This window comes from Salvelinus sp. IW2-2015, linkage group LG18 (assembly GCF_002910315.2).
Source record: "Salvelinus sp. IW2-2015 linkage group LG18, ASM291031v2, whole genome shotgun sequence".
Classification (NCBI taxonomy): domain Eukaryota; kingdom Metazoa; phylum Chordata; class Actinopteri; order Salmoniformes; family Salmonidae; genus Salvelinus; species Salvelinus sp. IW2-2015.
In genome coordinates this window covers 50,745,296-50,768,073 of record NC_036858.1, presented here as the reverse complement: position 1 = coordinate 50,768,073, position 22,778 = coordinate 50,745,296, and the positions used below count along the sequence as shown (strand labels likewise).

General features: G+C 43.4%; 1 protein-coding gene across 1 annotated transcript in view; it reads right to left on the bottom strand.

The window, feature by feature from the left end:
• The window catches only part of loxl4 (lysyl oxidase-like 4), a 64,227-nt gene that overhangs the window by 3,916 nt on the left and 37,533 nt on the right, over positions 1-22,778 (bottom strand). The window contains 8 exon segments of the mRNA XM_024008701.2: positions 6,417-6,487; positions 6,490-6,546; positions 6,768-6,883; positions 11,592-11,835; positions 12,155-12,317; positions 14,626-14,793; positions 15,425-15,579; positions 22,555-22,732. Of these exon segments, the coding sequence (XP_023864469.1) occupies positions 6,417-6,487; positions 6,490-6,546; positions 6,768-6,883; positions 11,592-11,835; positions 12,155-12,317; positions 14,626-14,793; positions 15,425-15,579; positions 22,555-22,732 (1,152 nt within the window).

Below are 22,778 nucleotides of genomic sequence, written 5' to 3'. Positions count from 1 at the left end.
TTAACTGTTTCTAATGGTGGGGGGATTCTAGTGGAACTATTTCTAACCCTGCGTGATTCAAGGACAGAGCTTCTAGATCTTTATTTAATGTCCGTCTCTCTCCAATGTAGAAATGTAGGTAGCAGTATCGCTGGATGCAGAGAAAGCTTTTGATAGAATAGAAAAGGTCGTACTTGTTCTATGCACTCTCTAAATTTGGTTACAGTCAAATCCCAGCAGTTTGATACCTGGTGTGTTACAGCTTATTAAAGCATTTGTCCAATTTTCTGGATATAAGGTGAATTGGAGTAAGAGTATTCCTCTGAACCATCACGTATTTCTGGCCCACCTGGGTACTGGTTCTTTCCTTTGGAAACCACAAGGCATGACATATCTTGGGTTAAGTATCAAGTCACCAGTTAATAAAATATTTGATCTAAAATGGACCAGGTCTCCTTAAAACCATTGGGGCCGACATTAAGAGATGGACATTTCTACCTTTATCACTATGGGATAGAGCAGAGGTGATAAAGATGAACAAACTCCCTAGACTATCTATCGTTCCTTATGTCAGCTATACCATTTCAGTTCCCTCAGCACTGGTTTAAAGAGATTAACAGTTTATTTTCAAGTTTCTTGTGGAAAGAAAATAAAACTAAAATGAACCACAAAAAACTGTCCATGTCAAGAAACAAGGGTGGATTAGGTGTTCCTGATGTGTATTTGTACTACTTGTCATAATGCAAGATACCCACTGGCATGAGGCTATAAAAATGGGGGAATAGCAGGCTACTGGGAGCGGCTAGAGGAAGAAATTGTGACAGAACATAAGTCGATCTCCTTATCATCACTATGCTATTACCCCTATGCTATTATGCTATTAAGTTCCAAAGCAAGAGAGATAATCCACTACTTGAGTTATCTTGTGAAGTAGCAAAGATACTTCATAAAAGGTTATATATCAATGGAGCATCCTTCCTTTCATCTACAACATGGAACGATCCCTTGTTTACCGCAGGTGGGAAAGACACTGGCTAATATTACCTGGCTACGCCAAAACATCCGTCAGGTGGGGCAGGTCGTAAGGGACAGAGAGATCATACCATTCCAAGAGCTGATATCAGAGTTTGGCCTAAATAATATAGCATTTCTACGCTATTTACAGCTGAAATCAATTCTGAAGTGTATTTCCTCAAAGGTTATTGATGTGGTATCCAGCTTTTTCAACCTCTGTGGTATGTATGCCCTGTGATTGATCTTCATTTGAATAATGTCCAGCCATCAAAAGATTCTGGACTGAGGTAAAAAAAAAAAAAAAGAATGTCTGAAATAGTGAATGTGTGTATCCCACTGTGTCCTCTAGTGTGCTTACTAGGGAGTAGGCTGGGTAATAGCCAAATTAGAATCACACAACGCATTGCTCTGGCCCACTTTTTAGTCAAACGGACAATGCTTCTGAATTGGAAAGTGTGTAAACCTCAGTGTTTCAGCATGGACACTTGGTTAAAGAAGCAACCATGGTCAAGCACCCCACCCAAGGGCACAAGGACAGATCCCCCACCCGGTCGAATCAGGGACCCAAACCAGCCACCTCTTAGCCACTGGACCAAGCTCCCGACCACCAGGCCACCAACCATCCAAGATCACACCCACAAGTCCCCCCCAAAAAACTCCCCTTCCATCCCACAAGCCACCATCCCCCTCCAACCCAACCAAAACCACCACCCACCCAATGCACCAACAACCAACAAAAATAACAAAAGAGAAAATGAAAAACAAACAAAAACAACAGAAAACAATACAAAAATAAAAAACATCAAGAACAACAAAAATCAAAACTGCAAGGCCAACTGTATGCGTTTGTGTGCATGTTTGGCACTATTTACATGTGTGTGTCCGTGTGTGTGTGTGCATTTGAATGCGAGTATGTGTATGCATGTTTACGCACATACAAGCGCTTGCGTGGCATCAGCCTCAGGCAAACAGGCATTGGATGTAACAACATTCCTTTTAAGTGTCAGTTAAACTATTTTTTAATTTAATTTTTTATCTGTGACCATCATTCTATCCCCCACCGAGCAACTTCACTCCCACTTGTCTCCAGTTCTACATCCCAACACTCAGTTTCCCTCAGCCCATCCCACTTATCTCTTCTGGCCACCCTCTTCGGATTTCTACATGCCAAATGTCCTTCAAATATGCTGTGATGTTTAAAATAGAATTTTAATCTATCAAATAGAATCCACAGACTGCGAGTGTTGTTCGGCATGAAAGCTTCCCCCTTTTTCCTCCAAACATAACGATGGTCATTATGGCCAAACAGTTCTATTTTTGTTTCATCAGACCAGGGGACATTTCTCCAAAAAGTACAATCTTTGTCCCATGTGCAGTTTTTTATGGCAATTTTGGAGCAGTGGCTTCTTCCTTGCTGAGCAGCCTTTCAGGTTATGTCGATATAGGACTCGTTTTACTGTGGATATAGATACTTTTGTACCTGTTTCCTCCAACATCTTCACAAGGTCCTTTGCTGTTGTTCTGGGATTGATTTGCACTTTTCGCACCAAAGTACGTTCATCTCTAGGAGACAGAACGTGTCTCCTTCCTAAGCGGTATGACGGCTGCGTGGTCCCATGGTGTTTATACTTGCGCACTATTGTTTGTACAGATGAACGTGGTACCTTCAGGCATTTGGAAATTGCTCCCAAGGATGAACCAGACTTGTGGAGGTCTACAATATGTTTTCTGAGGTCTTGGCTGATGTCTTTTGATTTTCCCATGATGTCAAGCCAAGAGGCACTGAGTTTGAAGGTAGGCCTTGAAATACATCCACAGGTACACCTCCACCTCCAAATGATGTCAATTAGCCTATCAGAAGCTTCTAAAGCCATGACATAATTTTCTGGAATTTTCCAAGCTGTTTAAAAGCACAGTCAACTTAGTGTATGTAAACGTCTGACCCACTGGAATTGTGATACAGTGAGTTATAAGTGAAATAATCTGTCTATAAACAGTTGTTGGAAAAATTACTTGTGTCATGCACAAAGTAGATGTCCTAACCGACTTGCCAAAACTACAGTTTGTTAATAAGAAATTTGTGGAGTGGTTGAAAAACGAGTTTTAATGACTCCAACCTTGGTGAATGTAAACTTCCGACTTCAACTGTATGTTAGCACAGCTGAAATCTTTTCTGCTGATTAAAGAAGCAATAAAACTGGCTAGACTAGTTGAATATCTGAAGAATCAGCATTTGTGGGTTCAATTACTGTCTCAAAATGGCTAGAAACAAAGAATTTTCTTCTGAAACTCGTCAGTCTATTCTTGTTCAGAGAAATGAAGGCTATTCCATGCGATAAATTGCCAAGAAACTGAAGATCTCGTATAACGCTGTGTAGTACCCCCTTCACAGAACAGTGCAAACTGGCTCTAACCAAAATAGCAATAGGAGTGGGAGGCCCCGGTGCACAACTGAGCAAGAGGACAAGTACATTAGAGTGTCTAGTTTGAGAAACAGACGCCTCGGCCTCCCGGGTGGCGCAGTGGTCTAAGGCACTGCATCGCAGTGCTAGCTGTGCCACCAGAAATTCTGKGTTCGAGCCCAGGCTCTGTCACAGCCGGCCGCAACCGGGAGGCCCATGGGGCGGCGCACAATTGGCCCAGCGTCGTCCGGGTTAGGGAGGGTTTGGCCGGCAGGGATATCCTTGTCTCATCGCGCACTAGCGACCCCATATGACGGGCCGTGCGCAGTGCACGCTGACCAGGTCGCCAGGTGTATGGTGTTTCCTCCTACACATTGGTGCGGCTGGCTTCCGGGTTGGATGCGCATCATGTCAAGAAGCAGTGCGGCTTGTTTGGGTTGTGTTTCGAAGGATGCATGGCTCTCGACCTTCGCCTCTCCCGAGTCCGTACGGGAATTGCAGCGATGAGACAAGACTGTAACTACTACCAATTGGATACCACGAAATTGAGGAGTTAAAAGGGGTAAAAAAATATATATTTAAAAAAAGAGAAACAGACGCCTCACAAGTCCTCAACTGGCAGCTTCATTAAATAGTACCCACAAAACACCAGTCTCAACGTCAACAGTGAAGGGGCGACTCTGGGATGCTGGCCTTCTAGGCAGAGTTGCAAAGAAAAAGCCACATCTCAGACCAATAAAAAGAAAAAATTCAAATGGGCAAAATAACACATACGCTGGACAGAGGAACTCTGCCTAGAAGGCCAGCATCCCGGAGTCGCCTCTTCACTGTTGACGTTCAGACTGGTGGACCCGCACATTGACATTGACTCTGTACCGGTACCCCCTGTATATAGCCCAGCTATTGTTATTTACTGCTGCTCTTTAATTATTTGTTATTCTTATCTCTTACTTTTTTTCAGGCATTTTCTTAAAACTGCAATGTGTTAAGGGCTTGTAAGTAAGCATTTCACTGTAAGGTCTATCTATACCTGTTGTATTCGGCGCATGTGACAAATAACATTTAATTTGATATATTTTGTATGGCACCGCTATTTTTGTTGTCTTTGTGAATATATATAGAAAGATAGATAGATAGATAGTAAAAAAAATGATGTAATGTTCTGGGTCTGTGTTCACAAAGTTCCTCGATCTAGGATCAGGCACTCCTTGTCTTATTTAACTGATCCTAGATCCTAACTCCTAAATTTTTTGTAATTTAGCAAACACTCTTATCCAGAGTGACTTGCAGTAGTGAGTACAAGCATTTTCATTAATTTTTTCGTACTCCGAGACACTTTGTGAATACAAGCCCTGAATGGTGCACCCCACTGAATAGGCCCGGAAGTTTGAATAACTGTAGATTGTACAACAAAACTATAACTTCTACACTAGTTACATGCATCTGGGCAATTTCACGGTAAGGCAACAGAGTGGCACTGAGACTCAGATTTTTCAAATGTATGTCAAGCCACAACCAATGATTGCAAAGTTAAACAAACCATACAACTGCACAAAGACTACTTTTAACAATTTCCACTATCATTTTACAAAAATAAATGTACTTGAAGAACAAGTTTGTGCTGTTTATGCCATCATTCTGTTATCCAACTTTGCATCTACACTGTTCTTCAAGTAAATTCGTTTTTGTAAAATTTTCTGTGGAGAAAGTTGTATGGTTTGTTTAACTGTACAATTATTGGTTTTTGTTTGACATACATTTTAAAGTGAAAAATCGGAGTCACAGTGCTACTGTGCAATTGCCCATCTCTATCACTCACCCTGTCCTCATCTTCCTCCTAGTCTCCCAAGCACTCTCCTCATCCTCTCTTCTTCTCATCCTCTCTACCTCTCCTATCCTCTCTACTTCTCCTATCCTCTCTACTTCTCCTATCCTCTCTACTTTCCTATCCTCTCTACTCCTATCCTCTCTACTCCAATCCTCTCTTATTCTATCCTCTCTTATTCTATCCTCTCTTATTCTCCTCCTTTTCTCCCCATAGCTGTGGCAGGGCCACCACCTGTAATTAAGCCCTTCTCTACATGCCTAAAATACATATGTCTGTGTGTGTGTGTGTCCGTGAACATGTGTGTGTGTACGTCTATCACAGAGGCATGCAGGGTGGTTAAATAAAACAGGCTGTGACACTTAGAGAGTGTGTGATGAAACAGGGAACCGTCTTCACTGTAACCTCTCAACTGACTTCCATGGCTTAGGTAGCACAGTCTTTAGGGAACAAATTTTACCACAACCCCCCTCTCATTAGCAGGGAGTAATTAGGTAGTACCAGTAATTACGGGGGTGCTAGTTTCCCTGTAACCCCCCTCTCATTAGCTAACAGATATCAGTGAGTTTTACTGGGGGAGCTAGTCTCACCATAACCCTCATTAACAGATAGCGTGTTTCACTGTAGCAACGTTTACTGTTACCCATGGCTTTCTCATGGCTGAGATATAAAAAGAATCGAGAGCCTAATTGGCCCCTGGGACGGCATACTGGGATTAGTAGCCTGAGACAGAAGTGGTGGCTGATGGGAGTTGGAGTATTTGATGTATCCTGATGTGACGCCCACAAGGACACTGCTGATGAACATGAGACAGGGTCATGACAGAAAGGGAGTGTGTGTGTGTGTGTTGTGGGGGGGGGGGGTAACAACATAGCTGTCTCTCATGTTATACAATATACAGAGGGGGTCTGCAGACCTCAGTCACAAACATGTCAATACTTCAACATACTTTTAAAAAATGTGCGTGGTACAAGGACCAATGAGATAGTCTCAAAAGTGAAACTCAAAGCTTAATCAAGAGCGTGTGTGTGTGTGTGTGTGTGTGTGTGTGTGTGTGTGGTGTGTGTGTGTGTGTGTGTGTGTGTGTGTGTGGTGTGTGTGTGTGTGTGTGTGTGTGTGTGTGTGTGTGTGTGTTTGTGTGTGGTGGTGTGTGTGTGTGTGTGTGTGTTGTGTGTGTGGTGTGTGTGGGCCTGTACCTGGAAGATGTAGTCTCCAGGCTTGACGGTGATGTCAATCCACTGACAGTCGATGTCGTGGCGATACGTATCCAGCAACCCACTGAGATGCCTGGTCGCATGTTGTAGCAGGAGAAACGCTTATGCAGACCTGACACACGGACAAGAACAGTGACTTTACTCTTCAACTTGAGGTTTTTGGAGCCAGTTTCAGTGAATCAAACAAAATAAAAACAGATTAACCATGGTCCAGGAATAATTCAGGTCATGGACAGCATATGAAGCCAAGTTATTTAAAATAAATCGTTGTTATAAATGTTAACAGCATGTGACATTGCTGTGGCATCCATGTTAATAACATGGTGTTATTACCTTCAGGGCAGTATGTATCCTCCAGACAGAAGCTGGCCTTGTGTCCCTCAGCTATTCTGGTCCCATTCAGAGTCAACAGGTCATAGTGGGTGAACACCTCAATGCTGTGGTAGTGCCTGGTAACACAGAATAATAGTGTGTGTGTGTGTGTGTTTCAGAATGACAGCAGTAGGTCCTCATGTCTGGTAGCCTAGTGACCTCACCACTAAAACATGGGGCAGGGTGTCAGAGTGACACCTCTCATAGAAGCTTGTTTTAGAACTTGATAGGTAGCACCGCTCACACACAGAGCTGTTTACACACTCACAGTGAATGGGGGGCATTGAAACTCACCCACACACACATTCATGCATTCACATGCACACACAGAGGAACGTATGCATGCAAGCACACACGCACACATGCATGAACTAAGACATGCACGAACATGTGCAGACACAAACACACCACTCCTGTGTTATTGGAACAGATTAAGAAAGGTGGGGCAGCCCTGTACAACCCCCAGACTGTGTAACACAGAGTGGCTCAGTCATATCTCAATGTATCTCATTAAGACACACACAGTCATTACACACACACATTCAGTGGACAGCTAATGAATCTGGGTAGATGACAACATGCCGCCAGGCCACCCGCAACCTACTGGAACAGAATACACACATACACAGAACTCTACAGAGAACACACTGAGGAGGATTAAATGACTCCTTCTCTGATGACGACAGTCAGAACACACTCTCGTCATCTGACAAGAAATGGCATTAATTGGGGGCAAAAGTTCCTGACTTGATAGAAGACCAGGATAGAGGAATGTGTCACATGTATAGGTGGGGAAATGATGTAATTTATATCAAAGTAGCTGACCAACGACTAACTGCCACTAAGGCCATTCAACAAATACTGGTTTCTATGTGACCCTATGAGCCAGTTTTTATACAAACGCCATCTACTAACTACGTTGAGGTCACAATAGGTTGAATATTTTGTTAGTGTCAGCAGTATGAAAAGTGATGCTACGAAAGTGAGGCGTCATTCGCTTGCAACGTTCTGAACAATGACACCCACTAAGAGACAAGTACAACAGAACAGCAAAATGTGTATTCATAACATTATCAAAGCAAAGCTTTATGTGGGCCATACGTTTCCGTGAGTAAGGTTCTGTACAAACAGCAGTTATTGTACTTAATGGCAATGAGGTCATACCTTCACATGTTTTCTAACCTGTCACTAACTCAATTCAATTCAAGTCAATAAGACCTTATTCATCCCACACAGACCTCTAACCTGTCACTAACTCAATTCTCAATAAGACCTTATTTCATCCCACACAGACCTCTAACCTGTCACGTAACTCAATTTCAAATTCAAGTCAATAAGACCTTTTCATTCCCACACAGACCTCTAACCTGTCAGTAACTCAAATTCCAATTCAAGTCAATAAGAACCTTATTCATCCCACACAGACCTCTAACCTGTCATAACTCAATTCAGATTCAAGTCAATAAGACCTTATTCATCCACACAGACCTCTAACCTGTCATAACTCAATTCAATTCAAGTCAATAAGACCTTATTCATCGCCCCACACAGACCTCTAACCGTCACTAACATTCAATTCATTCAGTCAATTAAGAACTTATTCATCCCACACAGACCCTCTAACCAGTCACTAACTCAATTCAATTCAAGTCAATAAGACATTATTTCTCCCACACAGACCTCTAACCTGTCACTAACTCAATTCAATTCAAGTCAATAAGACCTTATTCATCCCCCACAGACCTCTAACCTGTCACTAACTCAATTCAATTCAAGTCCAATAAGACCTTATTCATCCCACACAGACCTCTAACCTGTCAGTAACTCAATTCAATTAAGTCAATAAGACCTTATTCATCCACACCAGACCTCTAACCTGTCACTAACTCAATTCAATTCAAGTCAATAAGACCTTATTCATCCCACACAGACCTCTAACCTGTCACTAACTCATTCAATTCAAGTCAATAAGACCTTATTCATCCCACACAGACCAATTATGTTCCACAAGTGCCAATTATCCCATTACAGCTGTACAGTGCAAGTATGTGGTGATGGTTTCCATAATAATGCAACTAGAAACATTTACCTGAAGCATGGTCAGCCAGAGCGACAACTTCCACTACCAACTACTTATAATGACTGACAACCACAGCTACCCACAACAAGCTGGCTGTGTGGATCTTGGACTAGGACTCCCACAGCCTCCCTTGGACTAGGACTCCCACAGCCTCCCTTGGACTAGGACTCCCACAGCCTCCCTTGGACTAGGACTCCCACAGCTCCCTGGACTAGGACTCCCACAGCCTCCCTTGGACTAGGACTCCCACAGCCTCCTTGGACTAGGACTCCCACAGCCTCCCTTGGACTAGGACTCCCACAGCCTCCCTTGGACTAGGACTCCCAGCCTCCCTTGGACTAGGACTCCCACAGCCTCCCTTGGACTAGGACTCCCACAGCCTCCCTTGGACTAGGACTCCCACAGCCTCCCTTGGACTAGGACTCCCACAGCCTCCCTACTAGGACTCCCACAGCCTCCCTTGGACTAGGACTCCCACAGCCTCCCTTGGACTAGGACTCCCACAGCCTCCCTTGGACTAGGACTCCCACAGCCTCCCTTGGACTAGGACTCCCACAGCCTCCCTTGGACTAGGACTCCCACAGCCTCCCTTGGACTAGGACTCCCACAGCCTCCCTTGGACTGTAACTAAGGCTCGTTTTCCTGGGTTCGGTTTCCTGGAGCGTTTGTGAGAATTTTACTAAATATATTTTGCTTTCACTAAACCTGAAAATAGCTGTTTCTGAATGTGATTTGCGAGACGTACATTCTACATGACATTAGCAAGCCAGCTTGTTGACAACGGGAAAAAAGTTCCACACGACTCGCGCTACCTGGTACTCTGGTCCTGGATCTTGGACCCACTACTCACGCAGGTACAGGATTCATTTCAGCCAGGGTTATAGCATATGGATCAGGCTACTTAATGCCCCAGAATCCAGATCATAAAGGGGATATGTGAAATCTCACTAACTCCTACATATCATATACAGCTGGGAATTGCCAGAGACCTCACGATACGATTTTATCACTATACTTCGTTCCAATACGATATGTATTGCGATTCTCACAATTCTATATGTATTGCGATTCGATACTGTGATTTATTGCGATTAAATGTTCCAAACATATTGCTCACCATATGTCTGCTGCAGAGGGACAAGAGAGAGACATGAGAAAATACAAGTGCTGAAAACAAATTATGAAGGAGCTATGAAGGAAAAATAGTGGAGTTTTGGTGCAGGTACAGAAAACTAGTGCAAAAATAATACTAAGGCTTTTGTGAAACAATACGATACAATATATAATAAAAAATTATATCCCCATATGTAACTGTATCAACCACATCCCCTCCATAGAGGTCAACCACATCCCCTTCATAAAGGTCAACCACATCCCCTTCATAAAGGTCAACCACATCCCCTTCATAAAGGTCAACCACATCCCCTTCATAAAGGTCAACCACATCCCCTTCATAGAGGTCACCCACATCCCTTCATAGAGGTCACCCACACCCCTTCATAGAGATCACCCACATCCCCTTCATAAAGGTCACCCACATCCCCATTCATAAAGGTCACCCACATCCCCATTCATAGAGGTCAACCACATCCCTTTCATAAAGGTCAACCACATCCCCTTCATAAAGGTCAACCACATCCCTTCATAAAGGTCAACCACATCCCCTTCATAAAGGTCAACCACATCCCCTTCATAGAGGTCACCCACATCCCCTTCATAAAGGTCACCCACATCCCTCATAGAGGTCACCACATTCCCTTCATAAAGGTCACCCACACCCCCGTCATAGAGATCACCCACATCCCATCCGTAGAGGTCAACCACATCCCATCCGTAGAGGTCAACCACATCCCATCCGTAGAGGTCAACCACATCCCCTTCATAGAGGCACCCACATCCCATCCGTAGAGGTCAACCACATCCCATCCGTAGAGGTCAACCACATCCCATCCGTAGAGGTCAACCACATTCCATCCGTAGAGATAAATCACATCCCATCCGTAGAGCTCAACCACATCCCCGTCATAGAGGTCAACCACATCACATCCATAGAGGTCACCACATCACATCCATAGAGGTCTACCACATCACATCAATAGAGGTCTATCACATCCCTCTTCATAGAGGTCTAACCATCTACCACATCCTCTTCATAGAGGTCTACCACATCCTCTTCATAGAGGTCTACCACATCACATCCATAGAGGTCAACCACATCCCCGTCATAGAGGTCAACCACATCACATCCATAGAGGTCTACCACATCACATCAATAGAGGTCTACCACATCCTCTTCATAGAGGTCTACCACATCCTCTTCATAGAGGTCTACCACATCCTCTTCATAGAGGTCTACCACATCCTCTTCATAGAGTACAGTGATATAGTAATACAGCTCATCACAAGTATGGCAATAGAATATTCCAGCTACTACTAAGTATATGTCAAGGCATTGTAAAACTACAACTACCACAATCCCTACATGAAGTGAAACAGGACAACAAGTACAATACCTAAAACAAAAAATTGTAGAAGTACAAAGCCCCTGACCCCCAAAAAATACCTGTGACACTGGTGCCATGTCCAAGACTCCCTGGTAGCCCTCGGTCTATAGTCAGCCTATATCATGTTCCTTATGCCAAAGGCTGCAACTACCACAAATCATTTAGACATCATAAAACTACAACTCACACAACACCTCTTACCTATGACATGCGTGCCATGTCCAAGACTCCCTGGTAGCCCTAGGTCTGAAGTCGGCCCGTCCCATGTTCATAATCCTAGAGGAGAATCGTAGCAGGCGGCGGTGTCCGTAGGGCCAGTTCATTCTGGCAGCGGAGGATGACAGACAGTTCTCCTCGTTGGCACAGGTCAGCAGGTGTAGGGGTCGGTCCTCTAGGTAGACTGTCTCCTGAACCAGTTGGGCATCTAGTACCAGGTCAGGGGCAGCTAGGGGGCAGAGGAGAGGGGTGAGTGGTTTGGTTTGGGGGTAATTTAGGCATGGATGGGGGTCAGGGGTGAAAGATAAATCAGGTATTACAGGAAACAATAGGTCAAGGGCCAATACGGGAAGGGGAGGGGTAGGTTAAAGCTAAGTGGGGAGGGGTAGGTTAAAGCTAAGTGCTAATATTGGAGTTCAGGTACTTCAGTTTCAAACCGTTTTCTCCCATTTCTTGACATTTGAACAGAACCCTTGGCAGGATCTGTTAAGATTACACAGTTGTAGAGAGCTAGCCAGGTGGACAGGTGTGCTTTGATAATGACTCACTCTCTGAACAGGTGACCCCTGCAGCATTAGTCCCGCCCCCTCGGGGACAGTGTACGTGGTTGTTACGGCGACACTGTTGGATTGACAGCTCAGTTCCAACACAGTGGGTTCCACTCAACACCAATTCTGCTGCGTTACGATCCCCAGCCCAATACCACGTCTCCTAGAGAGAGAGAGATGTTTGACTTTTGTACATTGCTTTTCTTTCCTCAGTCATCCTGTGAATTGAAAGAAACATGCTTTTTGAGAGTTTTTTTGTTTTACTTCATGGGTATTTCTACTATTGGCAAACATCCCTTTCATAAATACCCTCTGTACTGTAGATGTACTATAGATGTGTATATTTATATTCCTATTCAAAATCATCTATTTATGGATAGCTGAGATTTTTCCTGCACCACCCATCCACTCACAGACTAGCTTTTCTATAAACATAATGCAGATTGACACACACACAAGCAGATACAGGTAGATACAGTCATTTAGCACTGTACAGTATTTAGCTGCTGAATGGTCAGGTGACGGTCAGCTGTGGAAATGGCGGTAGGTCTGCAAGTCAGTTACGTTATGACAAATTATAGCAAGTGTTAAAGGATTATTGTAAGGCATTATGTTGTATTGTAAGGCATTATACTGTACATGCATTATACACTCGATCATAATGCATTCATATAAATATATATATATATATATATATATATATATTATATATATTATATATATATATAAATAAATATATATACATACAGTTGAAGTCGGAAGTTTACATACACTTAGGTTGGAGTCATTAAAACTTGTTTTTCAACCACTCCACAAATTTCTTGTTAACAAACTATAGTTTTGGCAAGTTGGTTAGGACATTTACTTTGTTCATGACACAATTCATTTTTTCCAACAATTGTTTACAGACTTTATTTCACTATATTTCACTGTATCACAATTCCAGTGGACCAGAAGTTAACATACACTAAGTTGACTGTGCCTTTAAACAGCTCCATTAAATGATGTCATGGTGTTAGAAGCTTTTGATATGCTAATTGACATAATTTGAGTCAATTGGAGGTGTACCTGTGGATGTATTTCAAGGCCTACCTTCAAACTCTGTGCCTCTTTGCTTTGTGATGGCCACTCCAATACCTTGACTTTGTTGTCCTTAAGCCATTTTGCCACAACTTTGGAAGTATGCTTGGTGTCATTGTCCATTTGGAAGACCCATTTGCGACCAAGCTTTAACTTCCTGACTGATGTCTTGAGATGTTGCTTCAATATAACCACATCATTTTCCTACCTCATGATGCCATCTAATTTGTGAAGTGCACCAGTCCCTCCTGCAGCAAAGCACCCCCACAACATGATGCTGCCACCCCCGTGCTTCACGGTTGGGATGGTGTTCTTCGGCTTGCAAGCCTCCCCTTTTATCCTCCAAACATAATGATGGTCATTATAGCCAAACAGTTCTATTTTTGTTTGGCGTTTGGAAATTGAACCCAAGGATGAACCAGACTTGTGGAAGTCTACAATTGGTTTTCTGATGTCTTGGCTGATTTCTTTTGATTTTCCCATGATGTCAAGCAAAGAGGCACTGAGTTTGAAGGTAGGCCTTGAAATACATCCACAGGTACACCTCCAATTGACTCAAATGATGTCAATTAACCTATCAGAAGCTTCTAAAGCTATTACATAATTTTCTGGAATTTTCCAAGCTGTTTAAAGGCAATGTCAACTTCGTGTATGTAAACTTCTGACCCACTGGAATTGTGATAGAGTGAGTTATAAGTGAAATAATCCATCTGTAAACAAAAACAAAAACATTTATGAATTGTGTCATGAACAAAGTAGATGTCCTAACCAACTTGCCAAAACTATATTTTGTTAACAAGAAGTTTGTGGAGTGTTTGAAAAACGAGTTTTAATGACTCCAATGTAAATGTATGTAAACTTCCGACTTCAACTGTATATATATATATATATATATATATATTTACACAGTACCAGTCAAAAGACACACCTACTCATTCAAGGGTTTTTCTTTATTTTACTATTTTCTACATTGTAGAATAATAGTGAAGACATCAGAACTATGAAATAACACATATGGAATCATGTAGTAACCAAAACAGTGTTAAACAAATCAAAATATATTTTATCTTTTGGATATTTTTCAAAATAGCACCCTTTGCCTTGATGACAGCTTTGCACTCTTGGCATTCTCTCAACCAGCTCATGAGGAATGGTTTTCCAACAGTCTTGAAGGAGTTCCTACATATGTCCCTCAGAAAGTATTACTGAGTATTTCAGCTATCCGGTGATTTTTCAGGTTTGAGGACTCAGGGACACTCAGTGAGTTGATGGGTGAATTGTGGGAGTCAGGGTGTACTCTAAACTGAAATGGCACCATATTCCCACAATGGGCTCTGTCCGGAAGTTGTGCACTATACAGGGAATAGGGATTCATAGGTGTGTTTCCGTACCTGGTGTGCTCGGGATGCGAACCCCAGACCCAGCTGTCTACAGACCACCATGGCTTCGTTGATCCCCCAGTTCTCACTGCAGACTGACCCCCATCTCTTACGACCCCCTACATCCATCAGTACCTCCACACGCCCCTCACCTGGCTCCCTGCCCCCCGCCAATCGCACCTAGGGTAGGATGAGGAAGGAGGAGGGAGGAGAAGGAGGGAGAAAAATACATTTCAATTCAGTATTTTCTCAACCTGTATGTTTCGCAAGTCAGATGTTCATAATTATAAATATCTAATGACTCTATAATAATTGAATTGGTATTATAAACTGGGTGGTTCGAGCCCTGAATGCTGATTGGCTGACAGCCGAGGTATATCAGATCGTAAACCACGGGTATGACAAGACATTAATTTTTACTGCTCTGATGACACTCGTAATCAGTTTATGATAGCAATATGGCACCTCAGGGGTTTGTGGTAGGCACTGGTATATTGGCTATATACCACACCCCCTCAATCAATCAATCAAATGTATTTATAAAGTCCTTTTTACATCAGCCGATGTATCAAAGTACTGTACAGAAACCCAGCCTAAAACCCCAAACAGCAATCAATGCAGATGTAGAAGCACGGTGGCTAGGAAAACCTCCCTGAAAAGGCCGGAAGCTAGGACCTAGAGTGGAACCAGGCTCTGAGGGGTGGCCAGTCCTCTTCTAGCTGTGCCGAGTGGAGATTATAACAGAACATGGTCTTATTGCTTAATTATATAATGTAAAGGTGTGTGTGTGTGAATGTGTGTGTGTTCTAACCGTGCTGTCCAGGCCAAGATTGGGGATGTTACAGCGTACTGAGGCGTCCTGGGTGTGTTTAAACGTCCAGAGAGGGACATCTTGGAAGTAACAGTCTAGGATAGACTTCTCTGTCCCCAAACACTGGACACTGTTCATATGGATAGGACCAGTACCTAGAGAGAAAGAGGGAGAGGGAGAAGAGGGAAGATGAGAGCATGAACACACCACACCAACCATACATCTCTCTGTATCTTGTATGGTACTTAACCTAGACCCGAGGGCATTGCAATGCAATCCCCCTAAACGGCCCTTATCTAATAGACACACCCACCTACACCCACAGTAGTGAAAGCTGAGGTTAAAGAGCGATAAACAGATAACGATCTCAGCCATTTGTTTGTGTGAACCGATTGTGTCTTCCCCACCACAACAGAACCCCAACAGCACCCCATCAACAAAAGGTTCCTATCTGTACTTAAGCAACAAAAGGTTCCTATCTCTATCTCTCGCTGTCTGTCTGTCTGCCAGAGGAGATAACAAGACTGTACCTCGAGTACTCCAGAGATCCGACACACATCATTACCACCATTTTGTACTTTAAAAAAACAAMAAAAAAAAACACCCGCCACCCAGCCAGTACTTTTCAGAAAGAAAACGTCACTGCTCATTGGTAACTTAGCCATCCGCTACAACCCCCTGGCGAGCAGAGAACACGTGCAAGCAAGAACAGAGCCAAAGCTGAATTGGGAGATAAAATACAGTAACACTTGAGTCCATAGATTGGTGCTTCTAACTGTAAAACAACCTGTCAATGTGATGAAGGAAAGAAAGTGGGAGAGTACTCAAATTTAGACAGTAGGCAAGTACATTAACTTTTATTGATAAGTGTGAAAAGTAACATTGAGATAATGAGGAAGTACATTGAGAAGAGTTTTTTTTTTAAACAATGTTTAGAGAAATTAAAAGGAGGTGTAAGCTGGGAAGATATTGAGTGACCACAAAAATAACACACAGGTGGTCTGACCAAAAAAATCAGAGAGCAAGAGAGCGAGAGAGCTGAGAGAAAGCAGGTTGGTGATTGCATAACTCCAGTCCTCGGTGGCCTGGTTGGTGTCACACTTTACCCAACTAATCATGATCTTCACTTTAGAATGTAATTAGTTTAATCAGGGTTTTCAAGGAATGGGCAAAAAGTGTGACACCACTCCAGCACCCGAGGACTGGAGTTGCCCATCCCTGTTCCAAATTATAGATTGTAGGCCTCCATCCATATTGGTAACAATGACTGGGTATACATCCACCCACATTAAATAGACTAAAGAAAACCCACTCCCTGAACCAACTGTCTCTATATGTGTGTGTAGAAAACCACGTAAAATACCACTTAGTTGTAGGTAGATCAGAACAACCACAGTTTAACTTATCAAGACCAACACAGCTTCTGTGGATTGTGGATCTTCATTTAAAAAAGCACATTTTAGCTGATTTGGGCAATAGTTCCGTGAAAAAAGGCGGGTACGAAATAGATCCTGAGAAACCGATTACAAGGAATCTTGCACACAAGCACACACTAACGAGCGGCCACACACACAAACGTTGATGTATACCACCTCACAGAGTAAATAACATATGGTAGTAAAAATACACCAGTGTTCATCAGAATAGGAAACAGAGGCATTGTCCCTGTAATTTAAACCAATGATGATGATGATGAGAGTTCAAATGGCAGCTGATGAGTTTAGACATTGGTTTCAGTTTTTGACTCAACTTTACCAATGATTAAAGTAAAGTTGAGTGCTATAAACAGTCAGCAAATGTAAAATTCACTCCCACTAATTTCCCATTCACTGCAGTGTACTTTGTGCAGTTCCTGCTGTATCACACCTGTGTGTGCATACATTCAATTATCTCCTTTCAAGGTCTCATTTTCAGAGGAGAAATGTTTTTGTGTAATCTTTAGACTAGTCCTCTTTCCCCGTGAGGTACAGTAGATCTGGTCTGTGAACCCTATCATATCTCATATCCAGTCAGAGCTCTGCGTGTGCGTGACCTTACAGCGGCTGATTTGCATGTGTGGTAATCCCTTTGACAGACGGTGCAGCGGAAAAAAACATGGCTGACGTATGGTAGTAGAACCCCCAAGAGGATGAAAGAGGCCTAGCTCTGATAGCGGTAGTGAAAGAGGCCTGTATCTGTGGTAGATGGTTATGGATGACTGGCTATCAGGATGGCTAGTTCTATAGTTGGTGTCTCACATTAACACATTAACATACTCACATTAAACACACACATTCAGACACACTGTTAACACCACACGTCTCTCACACACCCAGCCACTCACACAGAGCTATATTTGTGTCCCCAAACAGCCCCACCCAAAAGCTACTGGGATCAGTACAGGCAACGTGACTGAGAAATGTCACAAACCCTATGGCTGAAAGACACATAGGCAGACCTATATGGTTTTTATTGCAAAGGACTTCAAATAGGATTAAACAGCTGAACATTAAGCAGTCCCACGGAAAGAAAAACACAATTAATGTTCCCTAAACCACGCTTAACTTCAGAGAGAGGGAAATACTAGGGTTCCCTCCTAACCACTAACCAACTATTTGGGCTATTCTCACTAGCTATGTAACCACAATCATCCCGCTTCCAGCTCCCTAAAGTCTTAAAGATTTGAATCTGTCTGCTTGATTGGCATGTACTGTATGTGCTAACATTAATTATAGCATAGTTTATTTATCTAAAATGTTTTATTGTAAATACTATATTTAAACTAATGTTTAGTGACTGTACATTTTACGTGCATTTACTGCATTTATTGAGACTATTGCACGACAACAACACAAGATATTCACCAGAACATGTCATGCTTACCAAGCTACAGTACATAAAAACACCAGTTATTCAATGTACATTTCCTGTTGTCTGAGTCTCTGTTGGTCTGTGTCGGGCTGTCTGTCTCTGTCGGTCTGTCTCTGTCGGTCTGTCTCTGTCTGTCTGTCTCTGTCGGTCTGTCTCTGTCGGTCTGTCTCTGTCGGTCTGTCTCTGTCTGTCTGTCTCTGTCTGTCTGTCTCTTCGGTCTGTCTCTGTCGTCTGTCTCTGTCGTCTGTCTCTGTCGGTCTGGTCTCTTGTCGGTCTGTCTCTGTCGTCTGTCTCTGTCGGTCTGTCTCTGTCGGTCTGTCTGCTGTCGTCTGTCTCTCTCGGTCTGTCTCTGTCGGTCTGTCTCTGTCGGTCTGTCTCTGTCGGTCTGTCCTCTGTCGGTCTGTCTCTGTCGGTCTTGTCTGTCGTCTGTCTCTTCCGGGTTTTCGGTCGGTCTCGGTCGGTCTGTCTATCTGTGTCGGTCATCTGTGTCGGTCTGTCTATCTGTGTCGGTCGGTCTGTCTTGTGGTCTGATCTGTCTGCTGTCTGTCTGTCTGTCTGTCTGTCTGTCTGTCTGTCTGTCTGTCTGTCTGTCTGTCTGTCTGTCTGTCTGTCTGTCTGTCTGTCTGTCTGTCTGTCTGTCTGTCTGTCTGTCTGTCTGTCTCGTGTCTGTCTGTCTGTCGGTCTGTCGGTCTGTCGGTCTGTCGGTCTGTCGGTCTGTCGGTCTGTTGGTCTGTGTCTGCATCTGTCTATCTGTCTGTGTCCGTTAGACTCTGTCCTGTCATCTGGACTCTTAATGTAGGCTTTTTCCAACACCATACATGTATACGTTTATGTGGCCTGCAGAACTCAGTCAAAATTATATAAGACAGTAAAAAGTCTAAAAAGCAACATGTTATAGAGAGTGTTGGCAGATGTCCCCTAGTCCGGCTATGGCTGTAGCTAAGCAGCTGTTACGAAAGTGTGTAATGTGTGTGTGTGTGTGCGCGCATGTGTGTGTACAGCTGAAAAGTCTCACACCCATTGCCCTGCCAATCAGGATATAGCTAGGGACTTGCATTTAAAGCAGGGCGAGAGGATTAAACTATTAAATTAAACCTGTCATTTGATATGACAGCCTATGAGGCTAGAGCTGCACATAACATAGTAATGCTACAGGCAGGTCTGGGAACAGACTTAACACAGACATTGTAAGCATTCACACCCACACACTGGGTGTTACTGAAGCAGCAGCCCAGTGGTTGGATCAGGAGGAAATATTAACTTATTTTGGGAGAAAATTAAAAGCTTTTCACTTCGCCTTGACTATTACAACACAGGCACAGACTGCTGGGTGTTACAGTATGTAGCAGCCATAAGATCTGGGACAGGGGTACTTTGATGTGGCTGTGGCGGGGATTAGGTTAGGATGGGTGTGGTTATAATAGGCTACAGTATAGGTGCAGAAGACTGATTGATACCAGAGATTGTTGAATAGTGAGAGATGAGGATGCTAAGATCTACAATGTTCCCCACTATGCGTCATTCAGGGCAGGTGGAGCACCTGTTTAGCTAAAAGATATATACACATATAAAAAAAAAAGTATAATAAATGGTTATTATTTTGGCATTAATACGTGTCACATATCAGTTTGCAAACAATGTAAAAAAACAAAAACATCTTTGAGTTAATAAAGCCACATACTGTACATGATCTCCTTTTTGCTTTCTTGAGTAAGGCAGCTCCAAAATGCAGGTGTTTCAGCCTAGCTCAGTGCTTTCTATGATGGTGGGGCAGCCAGTGGAAAATACAGAGCGTAGGGGTTGGTAATGTTCTCTATTTGTGCCGTGATTGGCTCAGTGTTCTCACACTCATGGGGAGACTACGTCACAGCAAAACCTACAGATAGAGCTAAATAAAATTCAAGCCCGTTGGGTGCTGCCATAGACGTTAGAAGTGCACATCCAAGAAGGCTCAAGGTCATTGGCCACAGATAAAATTACATCAAATCACATTATATCTACAGTAGCTTTGATTGGACTGATCATGTCAACATCATACTTTCAAAATCTTAGCTAGCAGTCATCATCATGCGTCAAGTCGACAATCTACTGGCAAATACTTTTTAATCCTTGTCATGTGAAGAGAAATTATAGATAAAATGTATCGGTGCTCATCAACCATTGTACATAAACATTACACAACAAGTTAGAAATCGCAAATTCAACAATAAGTGCTAAGGTGCCACTGCAGCCAGGTGTGTCACAGCCATGTGTGACCGGGAGACCCATGAGACGGCGCACAATTGGCCCAGCATCGTCCAGGTTAGGGGAGGGTTTGGCCGTCCGGGATTTCCTTGTCTCATCATGCTCTAGCGGACTTCGGTCATCAGTGTTTCCTCCAACACATTGGTGCGACTAGCTTCCGGGCTAAGCGAGCAGTGCGTCAAGAAGCAGTGTGGCTTGACTCTCGACCTTCACTGAGTCCGTAGAGCAGTTGCAGCGATGAGACAAGATCGTAACTACCAATTGGATATCACGAAAAAGGGGGTAACGCCATGGGCCACACAAGTTTGAATAAATTGTCCATGCTGTCCATCCAGCATGACTTCTGCTGCATTTAAAACAACTGGAAACTCGGAACTGGGAAATCTCAGACTTGTGAGTTCAAGACAACTGGGAACTTAGATAAAACTAGCTCCGACAGGGAAAATACGAAAAATTATTTTCAACGGTCATCTAACTCGGAAATCCAAGTCAGGATTTTGGGACTCCTTCTAGAGCCCACAAGAAGGACCGTTGCACCACCTTCCTGTTCAAGTGAGCACAGCACAACAAGGTGAGTTCAAAATGTCTTGTACGCTGCTGCATAAATTCTTGCCCGGTTGGTCAGTTTGGTTGGACGGCCAGCTCTAGGCAGAGTCTGGGTAGTTCCATATTTTTCAATTTCCCAATGAAAATGCCTTTGGAATTGTTCAACACTCTAGAAATTGTTTTATACACTTTCCCAGATAATATGCCTCATCACAATTATATCTTGGAGATCTATGGACAGTTCCTTGGACCCTAGTTTCTGCTCTGACATGCACTGTCAACTGTGGGTCCTTATATAGACAGGTGTGTTTCTTTCTAAATCATGTCCAAACAATTGACTTGGTTACAGGTGGACTCCACCAAGTTGTAGTGACATCTGAAGGATGATCAAGGTAAATTGGATGCACCCGAGCTCAATTTTGAATGTCATAGCAAAGGGATGTGAATACTTATTAGATATTTATGTATTCCATTTTCAATAAATTTGCTACATTTTCTAAAAACATTATTTCACTTTGTCATTATGGGGTATTCAGTGTACAGACGGGTGAAAAAAATCTATATTTAATCCATTTTGAATTCAGGCTGAAACACAACAAAATGTGGAATAAGTCAAGGGGTATGATTACTTTCTGAAAACACTTTAGTTCAATATAAAGCCACCAAGGTTTATTTAGAGATCAGGTGCTGTTACATATCCCTTTTTCAGCTATGGGGTTTATCAGCACAAACTATAAACCCTACCAATCCACTCCTTGCTCCACCAAGACTTCTCCCGTCTAGAACAGGGAAAGACCCGTGGCTAGGTGATAAGAACAGCTGGTGGCTGTCGCATATTAGGAAATAAAAAATATATGAAAAAATGCACAGCTGTGTGTGTGCATGTTTGCGTGTGCACGTCTTGGTGGAGCTGAGATTGCTGACTCCATTCCTTTGAGGAGCTTTCGGCTGTGAACTGAGCCATATACACTGAGCCCTCCAGCTGCCCAAGCACACACACGTGCGCACACACACACACACACACATACAGCTGCAGTGACCATGGTGGAGAAGAGGGGAAATCCGCTAACAGTGTGTGAACCACAGATCAGCACCCTCAGGCTCACAAACAAATACATTCTCAGACCATTCAGCGGCAGACGAGCGTAGAGTCCTAAGATAAGTCCTAAGCATGGCTGGAAAAGTTCCTCTGACTCACATGGAATCTCAAACAGCCTAAGGTACACAGAGTACAGAGACATATACATGGGTGTGTTTTCTCAGGTGCCTGTGCCTAAGACCCTGAACCCTATAGGGCAGGATGAAATGGGAGAAACTGGTAAAAACACAACTTCCATGTTCACGTGGCACAACCGGAGTGAACTTTTTCCTTTGCCAGTCAGAATAAAAGTCAAACCTTGACCCCTGTAGGACAGACAAAGAGTCAGACAGAGAGAGACAGAGAGACAAAAAGACAGAGAATAACAGATAGAGAGGGAGTCCTACCCTACCTTGTCCCATGTAAGCTCCAGTGAGGGCCTCTTTGGCGGTTCCGAAGCCCAGCTCCCTGCACACCACGCTAGCTGAGACTCGGTTCCACACGTGGTCTACGATGGTCCCCCACTTCCCCTCCTTCAGCACCTCCACCCGGCCCTCACCCAGCCTGGGGCCAGCCTTCAGACGCACCGGCTAGAGGGAGAGAGGAGAGAGAGAGCGAGAGAGAGTCAGAATGAGC